This window comes from Penicillium arizonense (assembly GCF_001773325.1).
Source record: "Penicillium arizonense strain CBS 141311 chromosome Unknown PENARI_contig015, whole genome shotgun sequence".
Taxonomy (NCBI): domain Eukaryota; kingdom Fungi; phylum Ascomycota; class Eurotiomycetes; order Eurotiales; family Aspergillaceae; genus Penicillium; species Penicillium arizonense.
The window spans coordinates 526,404-540,435 of NW_019173292.1; the positions used below are offsets into that span (position 1 = coordinate 526,404).

The 14,032-nt window shown below is 50.0% G+C and overlaps 8 protein-coding genes across 8 annotated transcripts; 3 read left to right on the forward strand and 5 right to left on the reverse strand.

Moving 5' to 3' along the window:
* Nucleotides 1-179: 179 nt before the first annotated feature.
* Nucleotides 180-2,181, reverse strand: PENARI_c015G09178 (oxidative DNA demethylase; the record flags this gene model as incomplete). The annotated part of the gene is made up of 2 exons (XM_022633859.1): nucleotides 180-1,965; nucleotides 2,018-2,181. 2 exons carry the CDS (start codon nucleotides 2,179-2,181, stop codon nucleotides 180-182), a joined length of 1,950 nt encoding a protein of 649 aa, XP_022486380.1.
* A 486-nt stretch (nucleotides 2,182-2,667) lies between these two features.
* Nucleotides 2,668-3,447, forward strand: PENARI_c015G05889 (uncharacterized protein; the record flags this gene model as incomplete). Its single annotated transcript, XM_022633787.1, has 1 exon — nucleotides 2,668-3,447. One exon carries the CDS (start codon nucleotides 2,668-2,670, stop codon nucleotides 3,445-3,447), a length of 780 nt encoding a protein of 259 aa, XP_022486260.1.
* A 174-nt stretch (nucleotides 3,448-3,621) lies between these two features.
* PENARI_c015G03041 (DUF4291 domain-containing protein) lies at nucleotides 3,622-4,254 on the reverse strand (the record flags this gene model as incomplete). The annotated part of the gene is made up of 1 exon (XM_022633725.1): nucleotides 3,622-4,254. The coding sequence occupies one exon, from the start codon at nucleotides 4,252-4,254 to the stop codon at nucleotides 3,622-3,624; it is 633 nt and encodes a 210-aa protein (XP_022486251.1).
* Nucleotides 4,255-6,077: 1,823 nt separating this feature from the next.
* PENARI_c015G06867 (uncharacterized protein) lies at nucleotides 6,078-7,015 on the reverse strand (the record flags this gene model as incomplete). The annotated part of the gene is made up of 3 exons (XM_022633808.1): nucleotides 6,078-6,470; nucleotides 6,537-6,775; nucleotides 6,838-7,015. The coding sequence occupies 3 exons, from the start codon at nucleotides 7,013-7,015 to the stop codon at nucleotides 6,078-6,080; spliced, it is 810 nt and encodes a 269-aa protein (XP_022486485.1).
* Nucleotides 7,016-7,623: 608 nt separating this feature from the next.
* On the reverse strand, nucleotides 7,624-8,522 carry PENARI_c015G08431 (enoyl-CoA hydratase/isomerase family protein; the record flags this gene model as incomplete). Its single annotated transcript, XM_022633842.1, has 2 exons — nucleotides 7,624-8,125; nucleotides 8,206-8,522. 2 exons carry the CDS (start codon nucleotides 8,520-8,522, stop codon nucleotides 7,624-7,626), a joined length of 819 nt encoding a protein of 272 aa, XP_022486392.1.
* A 791-nt stretch (nucleotides 8,523-9,313) lies between these two features.
* Nucleotides 9,314-10,483, forward strand: PENARI_c015G11297 (zinc-dependent alcohol dehydrogenase; the record flags this gene model as incomplete). The annotated part of the gene is made up of 3 exons (XM_022633911.1): nucleotides 9,314-9,459; nucleotides 9,516-10,243; nucleotides 10,299-10,483. 3 exons carry the CDS (start codon nucleotides 9,314-9,316, stop codon nucleotides 10,481-10,483), a joined length of 1,059 nt encoding a protein of 352 aa, XP_022486303.1.
* A 529-nt stretch (nucleotides 10,484-11,012) lies between these two features.
* PENARI_c015G04167 (FAD-dependent oxidoreductase) lies at nucleotides 11,013-12,236 on the forward strand (the record flags this gene model as incomplete). The annotated part of the gene is made up of 1 exon (XM_022633752.1): nucleotides 11,013-12,236. The coding sequence occupies one exon, from the start codon at nucleotides 11,013-11,015 to the stop codon at nucleotides 12,234-12,236; it is 1,224 nt and encodes a 407-aa protein (XP_022486336.1).
* Nucleotides 12,237-12,328: 92 nt separating this feature from the next.
* PENARI_c015G02840 (uncharacterized protein) lies at nucleotides 12,329-13,593 on the reverse strand (the record flags this gene model as incomplete). Its single annotated transcript, XM_022633723.1, has 5 exons — nucleotides 12,329-12,627; nucleotides 12,693-12,792; nucleotides 12,845-13,017; nucleotides 13,080-13,260; nucleotides 13,327-13,593. 5 exons carry the CDS (start codon nucleotides 13,591-13,593, stop codon nucleotides 12,329-12,331), a joined length of 1,020 nt encoding a protein of 339 aa, XP_022486225.1.
* Between the last annotated feature and the right edge of the window lie 439 nt (nucleotides 13,594-14,032).

The following is a 14,032-nucleotide window of genomic DNA, read 5'->3' on the forward strand; positions in this document are numbered from 1 at the left end:
ATGGCTGGAAAGATAATTAGTTCAAGTGCTGATTTTTTGCTATTACTCTAACAAATATGTTGTTGAAAAAGTAGTAAATCATCAAGTCAATTCATGTCATAGTCGCGCCAATATATATAATATCTACAGTCTTTTGGAATTCGATGTACAGCCAATCTAGCATTCTATTGCTAATTGACCTACTCGTCATCTTCATCTCCCTCTTCATCCTCATCATCATCCTCAAACTCAACACCGATTTCACCGGTGATATCCCACCGGTCGCCCTTGGCTGCCGCGCTAACATACTTGACGAACTTGAGCGTGCCACTGTCCCGCAGCACAATGCTCAGGCGGTTCCATCCAGCCTGAGTGCTGAACAGAATACCATCATCCTCATCTGCACCGGCAGACCGGTAGATGGCCGGGTCGGCCTTGGCCTTCTTAGGCCCGAGGACTTGGTCTGCGTTCTCGGCATCTTCTTCCTCGTCCTCTTCCTCATCACCTGCCATGTAGATCTCATAGCCACCCACGGCGGGACCTTCGGCTGCGTCGCCGTTGGTCTCCTTCTTAGGCTTCGATGCCTTTGCGGAGGATCCTTGGGTTTCACCGTTCTCATCCTCTTCTTCTTCCTCTTCCTCCTCGGGTTCCTTCTCCCATCCCTTGCTCGGGGTAAGACAGAGCGAGAACTCCAAGCGGGGCTCTTCGCCTTCGTACGCACTGGCAAGTGTGTAGTCGGCACCGCGCCGGAAGCGACGAGCAAGGAGGTTGTGGCTGGTAAGATGGTCCACACCAGTGATGAGAGCGAGCCACTTGCGGAACGCCTGCGATGGGAACAATACGTTCATCAGCTCCTGGATGGGATTATCGGATTCCTCCTGGCCGGAGGGATGCTGGTACAGGTATCGGTGCTTGTGAGGCGGGCGAGCGACAGTCCACCCGCTCTGGGCCTGGATCTCATCCGACGAAGTGGGCAGCTTCTGTCTCTCCTGCTCCTCGATGTATGCGCTCATACGCGAAGCAAACTTGTCGTTTAGGAAGCGCTCCAGGCTGAGCGACGACTCGCTGGAGAAGGCGTCAGACATTTCCTCGGCGATGTCGGGGGTTAGGTAGGTCGGCGCAATGTACTGCACCAGGAAGCCGAGGTCGGATTCGGTGAACTCTGATCCTTCGGTTTGTTCTTCCACCTTGCCCTTGCCCTTGCCTTCGACCTCGGGCTCTTCCCAGGAGACGGGCTGAGGCTGAGGCAGGTCATAGATGTCACCGCGGCCTTGCAGCTGAGCGAGACTGCTGCGCTCGGCGAGCTTCTCCTCCAATCCTTCCTCGTATCCATCTTCTCCTTCCTGGGGAATGTGGAACCATCCACTGATGGCCATGCGCACGCGCTTCTTGGACTTGTCCTCGTCCTCGCGGGGGTGGTACACCTCCTCGACATCGTGGAAGCTCTCACCAGGCTGGACAGTGAAGAAGCTCAGCTGGTTGAAGGCGGGTGGAATGGACAGGCTGTAGTCGGGGCTTGGGATCTTAACATCCTCGCCCTTGGCGTCCTTCTTAGTCGTTGTAGGGAACAAGCGGAGCGCACCACCCCACTCGGCCTGCCAGGGAGTATCGGGGTCTGTCAGGTAGAGAATGTAGCTAAGACGACGGCTGCCAATAACATCGTCATGGCACAGAAGGTGGCAACCCTCGGTGTAGACGTTGATAGCCATGTCGGTTTTCTGCCCGCTCAACTTGCCTGACCCAGTAACAGAGGACAAGTACTCGCGGAACCGGGCTGAGTACATAGCGTCGCGGAGCTTCAAGACCGAAGGCAGCTTGGAGAGGGACGAATCATCCAGTCCGTCGAGGTTTGCGAGATCACCAGACTGGAAGATCTTGTAGATGTCGGTTTCCTTCTCGGTGAAGTCGACCTGGGTTTGAATCTCATCGCGGACGGAGCGAAGGAGGTTGGACTCGATCAAAGAATGGATGACACCATGAAGGTAGCTATATTCAAAGAAAGTCAGCCTGGAGCCATTGAAGCGGTTCGAGTACATACGGAGAGGATTTGGCGTATTCACTGGTGTACTTCTGCTGCTCCGCGGTGTCAAACAGACCGTCGCGGAAGCGCGTCGCGGCTTCCTCATTGGAGAGAGCCCGCTTTTTTGACTTAGGTTGGGCATGCCCATCGAGTGAGCCTCTTTCCTCTGTCTTGCGCTTCATTTTCGCAGTTGTCAAAGCCAAAACTCCCAGCAATGGCCTGATCCGTCCTATTTTTCTACCGGGCGGTGAGAGACACCGGAGGCGGTGAGACGCCCGGCGAGGTTGCGTCACTTCTAGATCTCCATAGACCAATTCATCTTTGGCTTCACAACTCCCTTCATATACGCGTAATTGAGTATATTGAGTATATCGCCCTTAGGTTCCTCCGTGGATTTTGTTGTTTTCGCTTGACGTTCAACCACGTACTACGGGTCAGTGCTATTGTCTCTACCTCTCTACCCGTTCGCTGAGGATCACCAAGCGCATGAATTAACCCATACCAGACACAGATATTTGTTACAAACTGTCCACTTCACCCTGAATCACGCCCATGTGGTGTGATACTTATCAACTCAAGGGAACCAGCTGGACTGTCGTCATTTCCCTTATCAACCCAAGTCCCCCCCCACTTGGTCCGTTCGAGTCTCGTCCATACTCTCTGTAATCATGGACCAGCAGCAGGACCAGAGTCAGTCCTCATACCAGGAGACCCCAGGAACACCACCTCGCCCGCCTTATTCCCCGGTCACACCGGTATTCGCCCATCTTGCACCTGTCGCCTCCAACGAGCCAAGAATTGTCCCGCCACCAGCATCTCCCTCTCCGACATCACCAATCCATCATTCTCAAAGCAAATTCTCAGGCTACGAATCTCCTCCACATCCAGCAAATCCCCCAGTCTTCAAACCTCAACCCCCTCCAGTACCGATTTCCGAGAGTGAGAACCCCGATGCCATCGCACTTCGTTCCGCTATCTCTATCCTGCAAATGCAGAAGCAACAAAGTCTGCGCGATATCCAGACACTGGATCGCATGAAAGAGACCGCAGGTGCTGATCCAGAGGGGTTTGCGCGCGAGTTGGCAGCCGGACGGTTGAAGACCGAGGACCACGGGGCTGTGATCCAATTTTCCGAAGACGACGCAATGGAAGACGGGGCCGCAGACTCAAAACGCACAAATGCAGATGGATCACCCGCATCCAAATTTGGTCATATTCCCGTTCCCCAGAATGTTGTGCGCATGCCCCCGATCAATTGGGCCAAGTACCAGGTTGTCGGTGAACCACTCGATCGCATGCACCAGGAGCAACTATACCGACCGACTTCCGGTGAACCCAGACGGGAACGTGCACCAGAGCATGTCCTCGCCTCACCCTATCGACCACTGGTAGATCACTTGGAGACGCCCTCCCGACTTGGTCGTCCCAGCAAGACCAAAAAGACGTGACCCCGTGAATAGGGCTTTGATGACCATGGACTTACGGACTTTGACGAAGTTATGTACTTTTTAGATCAGACACTTGTTTTGTTTACATGTTGATTATGCATATGGTTTCCATACCTAGCTCGGCGCTACTTCACGCCCATCTGTACGGAGTACTGTTAACAGCATCGATCAAAATTATACCCTACCCATCTTCAACAACTCCTGCAACTCCTCAGATAATGGATAAACCGTTTCCTCAGGTAAACAAGCTCTCGCACCCTCCACGTCGCCATCTTTAAGCAACCCCTCAATCTTCTTCATAACACCAGTAACATCAGTAATCGAAACAATCCACCGATCAAGATACATCCCAACAGCCTCTGCACTCAACCCAATCTGAATACTTCGATGATTCAAAGGCCTGAATCCCAAATCTAAATCCCGCTCCGGATCCCATTGCACGCGCACTGGACTCGCACGCATCTTTGCTTGCCATTCATCACGCTCGATATCATTCCCAGGCGTGTAGTGGCTCAAGCAGGAATTCCGCAATGCCCATTCGAATCCTTCGCGCGTGATCTCTATTGCTAGGACGTGTTCTTGGTTTGGTTTGCTGGCCCACCCGGATCGGTAGGCCATCCATAGGAAGGACGGTTTTATCCAGGTCATTCTTGAGCGGGAGAAGGGTGGGACGAGGGTTTGGGCTTCCAGGGCTGGGATGGCTATTGTTGGGCTGTAGGCTTGGTAGACTGTTATTGTTTTTGGTGTGTGTTTTGCTCGGATCTCTCGGTAGGTTGTTGATGGTTTTGGGGTTTTCGTGTGTTTCATTTTGGATAGATCGGATGTATAGGGTTTGTTGATATTAAGTGTTGGTGGACTATGTGGTGAGATTTTGGAAATGTTGAAGCTGTTGTTGATAGGAAGTTGATCTTAAACGGCCACGGAACCTGTAGCCTTTTTGCTTCCTTAAATAATGACTAGGATATCCTATTGACTCATTCAACTGCAGATCTGTGGCTCATTGCTTTGAGTTACCATCCACCTCGTATTCGCCAGAAGATGAGGCGGAGCACTTCCCCATCGGATCTAGTATACTACATCAAGGATGAAAAGGACAAATCGAAGCATGTATCCTACGGATAATGATAATATTCAACCCCACCGCACAAAACCCGATCGATTCCCCGCGTCGCCCTGATATCCTCAGTAGGATCTTCCCGAAGAACAACTAGAACAGCTCGATTTAGAACAGCTCGATTCCCTTCCTCAATCACACCACGATCAGAGAAGTTGAGGACCTCAAGAGGAGGCAATCCCGCTTCTATAGTAGCTCGCATTCTCGATGTAAATGATTCTCCATGCCTAACATCGAAGAATGAATTTGGCCCGTCGTGACAACCTGTGTGTGCCTGCGAGGATAGTGATACCGGCGCGGTATATGTTCCAAGTCTCTTGCATTCATATAGTCTGTGTTCGCTGGCTGTTTATCTTGGATCGCTGTTTAGCCATGAACAAGGAAGGGTTAAAAATCATACCAAGCGCCGCGCTGAGAGGAGGTTTTGTAGAAACGGCTTGCATCATGGTCAAGGTTTGCACAGACACAACGCAATTTTTGGACCATTTGCTGTGCTATAGCAGTAGAACTGGTTTGTCTTGCGGTGCGTGGGTGATGATATCTGTGTTCGCATCCAACGCCATGTCGAATTGTGTATAGGCTGAAGTATGCACTACAACCATCTTTTGTCTCTTGCGTGCAGCTTCAGATACCACATTGAGAGGCTCCTGGGATGGACCCGGAACATCTGATATGAGTTTGATATAGTTCGATCTTTCCACGATTCTCTTCTCGACGAAGCTTCGGCATGTTCAGGGACCAAGGAGTAACGCTTCTTCTGGGAGGGGCAGCATGCAGCTGTAGAGGCTATCTGCCGCTGTGGCGGGTTGTCCAGCGCTTCTGTAGTCGGGTAGACGGGGTTTCCATCTTAGACTGTTCATCTTGCCGGCGTACCACATCGCCATGTCCAAGGCTGTGGTTACCCCATAAGCTGCAAGCCGTTATAGATGACCAGTATGGTGAAGACTTACATGAGCATCGATTAAACCTGGAATTAGGAAGCGACCTTCTCCGTCGACAGTTTCGTCGGCGTTTTCTGGGTTGTTGATAATTATGCCGTTGTGGCTTGGGCCTTTTTAAGTTGCGGGAGCTAAGCCCCACACAACTATAAAAAGAAAGTTAGTCTAGCGTGACATCAAGCCTTTGATACTTGTCGTTAGTACGGATCGAACAGAAGCTTTTTATGTGTCGGGGGTTCATCCTACAGACTCATCAGAAAGACTTGACATCCACGAATGTTGTTATTAGGAATATCATAGCTGATAACTTTGCAGCCGAGAGCATCTCACCATACACCTCGGCAAAAGGAACAGACAGGAACAGAAAACGCGAAGAAAACAAGCGAACCCGCTAAACCAGTGCCACCGGAACAGAAAAGAAGCGAAGACAAGAACCGGAAAACGCCTGTTTGCGCTGCAACATGACTATCAGGGTATCAACTGGGATAACGCAGTCCCATCAACCAATCCCCACGCGGAACAAGGGAATTGTAGGAAGTAGAAGCTCATGAGGCAGACAGTACGCAGTTCGCAGTTCTTCACCTACGGGAACCACGGCGGCGACGGCGAGGAGCACGAGGAGCGAATGGAGCGAGAGTATCAGATGCAGCGAGAGGATCGCGAGAAGCGAATGGAGGCTGTGGATTTGGCTCATCCTCAGGTAAAGTCTTGATGAACGCCTGGAGACGCTCATGGGCAGCTCGAACCCGCATGTTGACAGTCTCGCCATCATCGTCAGGGACCTTGGAGAAAGTTTTGCCATCCGGCTTAGTCTTCTTCTCCTCGGAGGCCAGCTTCTCAACGATGCCACACTCCTGAAGACGCTTGGTGTTCTTCTTAATGAGAGCCTGGGCGACAGGGTCATGCGACTTGGTTTGGAGCAGGATATGATTGAGTCCCGCGGCGTTGATGGGAGGGAGAGCAAGGTTTCTCTGTCCAAACTTTTAGAATCACTGATCTCATTGCGTGTTGAGTCTATAATTGTGAAGGTGACTTACTCTGGTCATGCCTGGAGGAGGCATAATAAGCTCCTGAGCAGGAGCAACGGCCGACATGGGAATCTCCGCGTGGGAGGAGGCGGCGACATTGGCAGAGCCGTGCTCGCCCTGCTCCCGGTGGTATTGAACGAGGGCCCGAGTCCATGCCTGGGGGTTGTCTTCATCGGCCATGCCGCTGGCCAGGATCTCCCTGAAATTCATCTGGCGACGACGACGTTTCTCCATGGCTGGGTTCTCGTCTGGATAATGTTAGAAGGAATGGTTTGAAGGTCACAGCTGGTAGCAGGGAGGGGATTAGTACCGGGGGCTTCGGTCATGTGCGCCATGGCAATGGTAGATGCTAGAGAAGTGGAATGAGCCTCAGTTAAAGCGGGAGCAGAGGGACGGCTTTCTGGCAGGATGGGCAAAGCATGCATAAAAGAATGCATATCGAGGAAGGAAGAGCCCCCCTCATCAACGTCCGCATTAGGGCGTGCCATTTTGGATATATGAGTCGGACAAGCCGCGAATTGCGGACGCGCGCCGTTTTTATACGTCCCATAATATGAGCAAAAGCCATTCAATCCGGCTTCATATTAAACGACCTACGACCCCAATCCGCAGAGACATTTGCGAAATGTGCTAGCATCGATTCTAGGTAGCCTCGTTTATTCATTTAGTCAATAGGCATCGTCTTACGCCATTTATTTTCTTTGTAGTAGAAAACAATCGTATTGCATTCATTGTCAGAGTACTTCAGGCAGAAACAATAGAAGGGTCTGCTTGTCACAATTAGCCGTAATGAATTGCTTTCATATCAAGTTCATTGTTATCTGATTGAGAATTAGAAGTGTGATTAAAGCCTTATAGGCTACTCTAGTGCTAAACAAGGCACCTATTAACGAAGAACCAAGACACAAGTGAGGGTTTTCTGACGTTTAACCGAGCATATGTGCAGACATCTATACCTACCCGTGGACCTAGGTATGTATATTAGGCTTTGTTGGTCAATAGTTTGAGTTATTTGAAGTGAAGAGATGATAGCCCTTAAGCTAGGACAGGGTATTCCAAGATTGTATATACAGCACCTATCTATGTGTACTCAGCTTTAAAGCTTCGCCTTTCCAGTTTTCTCAAATGTTTCTACAGCCTCTAGCCCTCTCTTCTGGACAGCATGATTCTTGCCCTCCACATTATCCCTCCACTGCAAGTTACCAGTATGATCATCCAAACCAGTGAGGGTCCGAGCATACATCTCCTCTTTCATGGTACCATAGATACCTGTGGCAGCCTTCGTTTGCAGCTTGCGATCCTGAATTAAAGCGAGAGCTTCTGGAGCACCACCGACTGCATCGACAATTCCGACCTGGAGTGCATCGCGCCCACCCCAGCGGCGGGCCTCCAGAACCACATTCCGGAATGTGACTGGGGTCAGCTTCTCACGGAAGATAGCCATCATGGGTGTCTGAAGCGGGACACCGAATTCCAATTCGTTGACACATAGGAATCCACGGTCCGGGTTCATGACCCTGTAGTCGTGGTACATAGCCAGCATGAAGCCTCCAGCGAAAGCGTGGCCGTTCAAGAGACATACGGTTGGCATGGGGTATCTGGATCACATGTTAGCCTGTTGCTGATTCAAGATCACAGGTAGACTCGAGCTTCAGGGAAGCTCCATGCTTATACCTACGTCAGAAATCGTCGGAACAGTCGCCACAACCAGTTCTCCAGGAACCCTTCGGTTTTACCGACAATATCGAGATCAAGTCCGTTACTGTAGAACTTGGCAATCCCGCTAGTGGTGACCACAACGCCCTTAGGATAGCGATGCTCAATAATATCAAGAGCGAGAAGCAAAGCATCGATGAAAACAGGTGTCAAGCGGTTGTCCTTGGGCGAGGTAAACGTAAGAACGTAGATGTTTGCATGCTCCTTGTCTGCGCTGGGGTTTGTGCAGACGATTGAGCCGCCAGTGGAGCTGATCGGGACAGTAAACAAAGAAGCCATGGTTGCAGCTGTGAGAATAGGAAAATTATCAAGGAGAGGCGATGTTATATTTGGAGTCTCGGGTGAAGTCTGAATACTAATCAGGTCCGCGGCATCACATGCCAATGCCCATGACATCATCACGTGACAGATTATAGTCAGGATGTTATTAGGGAACAAGACTACATGTTTCTCTAACTGAATTGAAGTCAAGTAGGTTTATTTCGGTGTTTGACGAGATAGTAGAGATGATAGGGCTGTACCCGATCTCTGTGGAACATGAAGCAATTCACGGCCCGGGAAGAAGTTAATTTAATACCGAAAGTTTTATAAGGATGTGAGACTTGACTATAAGTTACTAAGTAAAAGAACATCATCCAATCTATATCTGTATGACTAGTACCTTGGAGTGGTTGCCAATCAATACCGTTAGTGACATACGGAGCCTCGTCGAAAACCCCAAGGTCCTTAGCCCTACAGGATCTACAGAAAATCTTACCTAAGTATATACTCATCGCCAATGAATATCTCCAGGGCTAGATAACTCATATTCTGCATACGAATTTGTGGGGTAATGAGGCTGAACGGTATCCCCGCGGCCGTCATCGCCACCTACTTGCCGAAATATACACCGACCACATCGATTACCTCGGTAACCCGAACAACACCACTTATCGAAGTCTCAAGCCAAACTTACTGACTATAATCGCTTAAGGCGAGGCTTTTTCTAAATCTACGACTAGAGACATTTTGGCGGCAGTTTCCTTTCCACTCAATACCTGATACCGGTTTCTAGCCTTGCTCAGAACAGAATGGCAACCGAAACCCCAAGTCTACAACAAGCCGCAGTGGTGGTAAATCCCGGCGAAAAAGCCCAAATCACTCTTCGAAATGACCTACCAGTCGCAATTCCGGGCCTGAATGAAGTTCTAGTCAAGTTAACATGTACCGGCCTATGGTAAGTACTCTCAGATACATCTGCGATCCCTATTAGTGACTCGAATAAATGGGAAGTCGCTCAGAGCTCCGAGCTGTCCAAGCCTGGGGTGCCTATAACTCCATTATTGGCCACGAAGGAGTCGGCATCGTGGTGAAAGCAGGACCTGACGCCTCGCAATCTCTGCTCGGCCAACGTGTCGGAATCAAATGGTTGTACAGTGCATGCAACGACTGCTCCGTTTGTAAACGCGGATTCCTGCACAATTGTGCGAAACAGCTCAACACGAGCCGTCATGTCCCCGGAACACTGCAGCAGTACGTCATCGCGGATGCGAGGTTCCTGACTATTATTCCGGAGGGCGTGGCCGATGAAGTCGCGGCACCGTTGCTATGCGCTGGGCTGACAATGGTTGGCGCTTTATCGAAACTCGAAAATGATTTGCGGGCTGGTGACTTCGTCGTTATCTCCGGATCTGGTGGTGGTTTGGGGCATATTGGCGTGCAGATCGCAGCTAGGATAAAGAAGTTGCGAGTTATTGCTGTTGATAGTGGTGATGATAAAAGGAAACTGAGTCTTGAGTCTGGCGCGGAAGTATTCTTCGACTTCAAGACTGATGATGTCGTCGCTCGGGTGCAGGAGCTGACGGGAGAGGGTGCGCATGCCACAATCGTTGTCCCTGGAACAGAGGATGCATTAAAGATGGCCCCGAGTCTGGTGAGAAATATGGGTTTTATTGTGAATGTTGGCTTGCCGCGGAATGATATCCAAATTCCACTTTCGGCCACAATTTGCACGGCGAGAGGTATGGTTGAATATATCTGTTTTCGAAGACATCTACTAACATTTTATGAAAACAGGTCTTACCTTCATAGGGTCCTCTGTGGGCACCGAGGATCAAATGACCGATTTACTGAAAGAAGCAGCCGCAGGCAACATAAGCCCGGCGATTGAAGTCTTTGATTTCTCATCCGTGCCGACATTAATTGATAGGCTAAGGGTGGATGGCGTCACAGGAAGAGCAGTCGTCAAACTACCACAGTGAAGTGAGCGAAGGGGGAAAAGGAGAAACAGAAAACAGAAAATAAACACGTTGAGAATTGACTGGGCTATAAGAATTTCGTGGACAAACCTGGGGAAGAGCTGGTATTTCGTGGAAACCAGCGAGCGGGTAGCTTCTCGGGAATGTGGACCTCCAACGGCCCAGTTAAACTACCATATACAGCTTCTCGGAAAAGTGGACACTAGCTTTGCATAGCTCGTCTAAAAGCTCAAATCAAATAAAAACCGCCTAAACACGCTTGATTCGATTTGTCTAGGATAATCCAAGACTCCACAGAACTGCACTTGAAGACTCCGCTTACTCACAGCAAGTATATCTCCGAGGTTTGTGGCAAACCATCTGAACGGCAACTCAAACACGGGCTATACTTTAGGACCTCAGGGTTAGTCCACATAATATAGCTCCACTCAAGTATATTTAAGTCAGCGATCATTCGCCTCTCGGATCTCTTTATTATCTGTTCTCATTCACACTTGATTCGTATCAGCCGACATCTCTTCAACGCCTCACTATGTCCGAACAAAATTGGCGTCCTGGCAAACGAGTAGCCATCGCTGGTGGAGGTCCAGGAGCTATCTCGACAGGCCTTGCCTTCCTCAAGTGTGGCTATGACGTGCGTATCTTCGAGCGACAGCCCGAATGCAAGGCAATCGGTGGCGCCGTCCTCTTGTCGACACCGGTGTTGGCGATTCTGCGATCCTACGGGATGAGTCTAGACAACGTGGGCTCCTACACAGTCACACACTTCCAAAACAATACAGGAGTGGAACGTGTTCAGCTCCCCTTCAACAAAGAGGTTGAACGACGTATGGGAATCAAAGGCTGGCACTACGGAGTCCTGCGCTCATCCATCTTCAAGAAAATGTTGGATCTCGTGCCCGGCGGTATTATCCAGGCAAACCATGAAGTGACTGGTTATACGGAGCTTGACGATGGTGTTGAGGTCGAGTTCAAAAATGGAGCCAAGGTCACAGCCGATATCCTCATTGGCGCAGATGGAATCCGCTCGCCAGTTTCACGACAGGCATTTGGCGAGCCTGACCTTTTCCATACAGGAATTCGTCTCTGGCTCGCTTGGTGTGATCATATCCCCGGTATCCCCGAAAGGCACGGCGTTATTTCTCACGACTGGCAACACCAGGCTAGCTTCTTCCCCATGCTTCACGATGGAAAACCTGGGTTCGAATGGTGGGTTGTTGAGCCATCGTGGGAAGGAAAGCCACTACCTGATGATCCAAAGGAGCATCTAGGCAATATCCTGGAAGGTTGGCAAGAGCCCATGCCTCGGTTCCTGGAAGCTACCAATTTCGATACGCAGGTGTATCGATGGGAGATTTACAATAGACATTCCATGAAGAAATGGTCAAAGGGCCGGGTCGCATGTGTCGGCGATGCTGTGCACCCGGTATCACCATATGCGGCGTATGGCATGGGAATGGCCATTGAAGATGGTTACTATCTCGCCAAGTCGCTGGATGGTGTTGACCTGCGGGATTTGCGGGCTGTTAATGCCGGCTTTGAGCTTTACGAAAAGCAGCGCGTTGACTATGTCAACCACAACATGGAATTTGCTCGCTTCTTAGGAAGAATGTTTCACTCTTTGCCTTGGCCTCTTGCTAAGATTCGTGATTTGATCTTTGACTATACCCCATTGTTGGGAAATTATTTGAAGAAGGGGTATCTTCAAAAGGCCGAGGAAGAGACGATGAGTTTAAAGGAGCTTCAGGTGGTTTAGGGGCGACTTTCTGTTGAGTGGAACATATTGAAATTCTGTACATTATACCCTTGCATGGTTGATCAAATTTCACGAAACAAAACAGATCATATCTAGCAGCCCTCAAGACCCGCGGCAATGCTGTCTTCCACATTAGTCCAGCTTGGCTGCCCATAGAAATCCTGGAGCAGCTTTTCGGCTTTGCGAGCAGGTATGACATTGGTTAGATCATGGCCGTCAGCAGGCGGGTCAGGAATTTGGGTGTTATCAGGCCGAAGCTTTCTAACAATGGCAATCATCTCATTCAGATTGAGAGGCGCAGCAAATCCAAAGATCCGCTGGGAGACTGTGTTTGGATCGAGAAGGGCTGCTGTATGAAGACGCGCGATGTCGACGACATCTACGAAGTATTCTGATGAACTATCATTTAGCTTGACGCCCAAAAATATTAACTCCGACATTACAGATTGTACTTACGTGGAACATAGGTCTGGAACACTCTTGTGCCACCCTTGAGAAGACTGCGAACCCAGCCCATTGTTGAGCCATGGATCTCGGGGTGTAAGACTCTTCCGAGCTATTACCAGTTAGTACATCCTGCTTTAGCAAATAGTCAACACTGGACGTACTGTAAACTCTGGGAGAACGGTATTAAATCCAAACCCAGGTTTGTTATCCTCAATCCATTTCCACGCTGCCTTTTCACCTTCTGTCTTGGAGGCAGCATAGCAAAAGAGGCCCTTTAGCTGTGGCGAGCTGTTCGGGTCCCAGGCTGCCCTGACAGCCTCTTCGTTCCATGTATCTAAACATCTTATAAGCTATGCCAATTCCGTTCAATTCAATTTATCTGTTGCAGCAACTCACTCTCATCAACACTCACACCCTCTTTATCTGCCTCTGGGAATAGAACCGCCACCGAAGAAGAAGTTAAAACCACTCTCTGGATCTCACTATGGCGAGACGCAGCTTCCAACACATTGTGAGTTGCCTTCACCACCGACGGTATAACCCTTGCTGGATCCGAATCGAATGAGGTATCTGAAGCCTACAAGTTCAAAAGAAGCTCGTCAGACAGTTGATCCCTAGAATCACCTCATCTAGGACAACATACCACATGAGCAACTCCAGCAACACCCTCCATAACGCCAACGAGTGATTCGACATCCTCAAAGTTAGCAAGAACCACCGACTCATACGAATCCTCCCCAAACTTCCCCCGGAACATTTCATCGAGCCATGGTTTCGGCGAGCGGACAGCCCCGCGCACCCTGAAACCTAATTCAAGCAAGCACTGAATGACATTACTCCCGATAAAACCATTGGCCCCAGTAACAAGGATGCGTGAGCCTGCAGGAAGACAATGGAGAGTGTTCGCCATGGCAGACACAAATACCCGGGATTATTGTGCTATTGTGTGAGCCAGAAACAGGAGAAGAGTATCACGAGCAACCGAGCGGGGAGCGGCCTGTGTGGAGTCGGATAAAGTTCCCCTAATTAAGCGGGTATTTTGCGAGATAGCCCGAGGGATTAGTTGGATCCTGTTGGCCAGTAGGAGATTGGAGACGGGAGACATGATGGGGACTTGGCGGGTTGCCCTTTGCTTTCCTTAGTTGCCTTTTCACCGAGTATTGCGCCACTTCTGGGAGGTGTTCGTTGACACTATGCAGGATGTCTATAGCAGTTCCGGGGGTTTGGTACGTCCCGACGATCTGTGCGGCGGGTCTGCGTTACCTCTCGGTCAGAGGGAGAGCGCGGAGTGTTTTGGCCGATGTGGGACAGTAGAATGTAGTGCAAACAGAGTATATCCTATAGTTTGA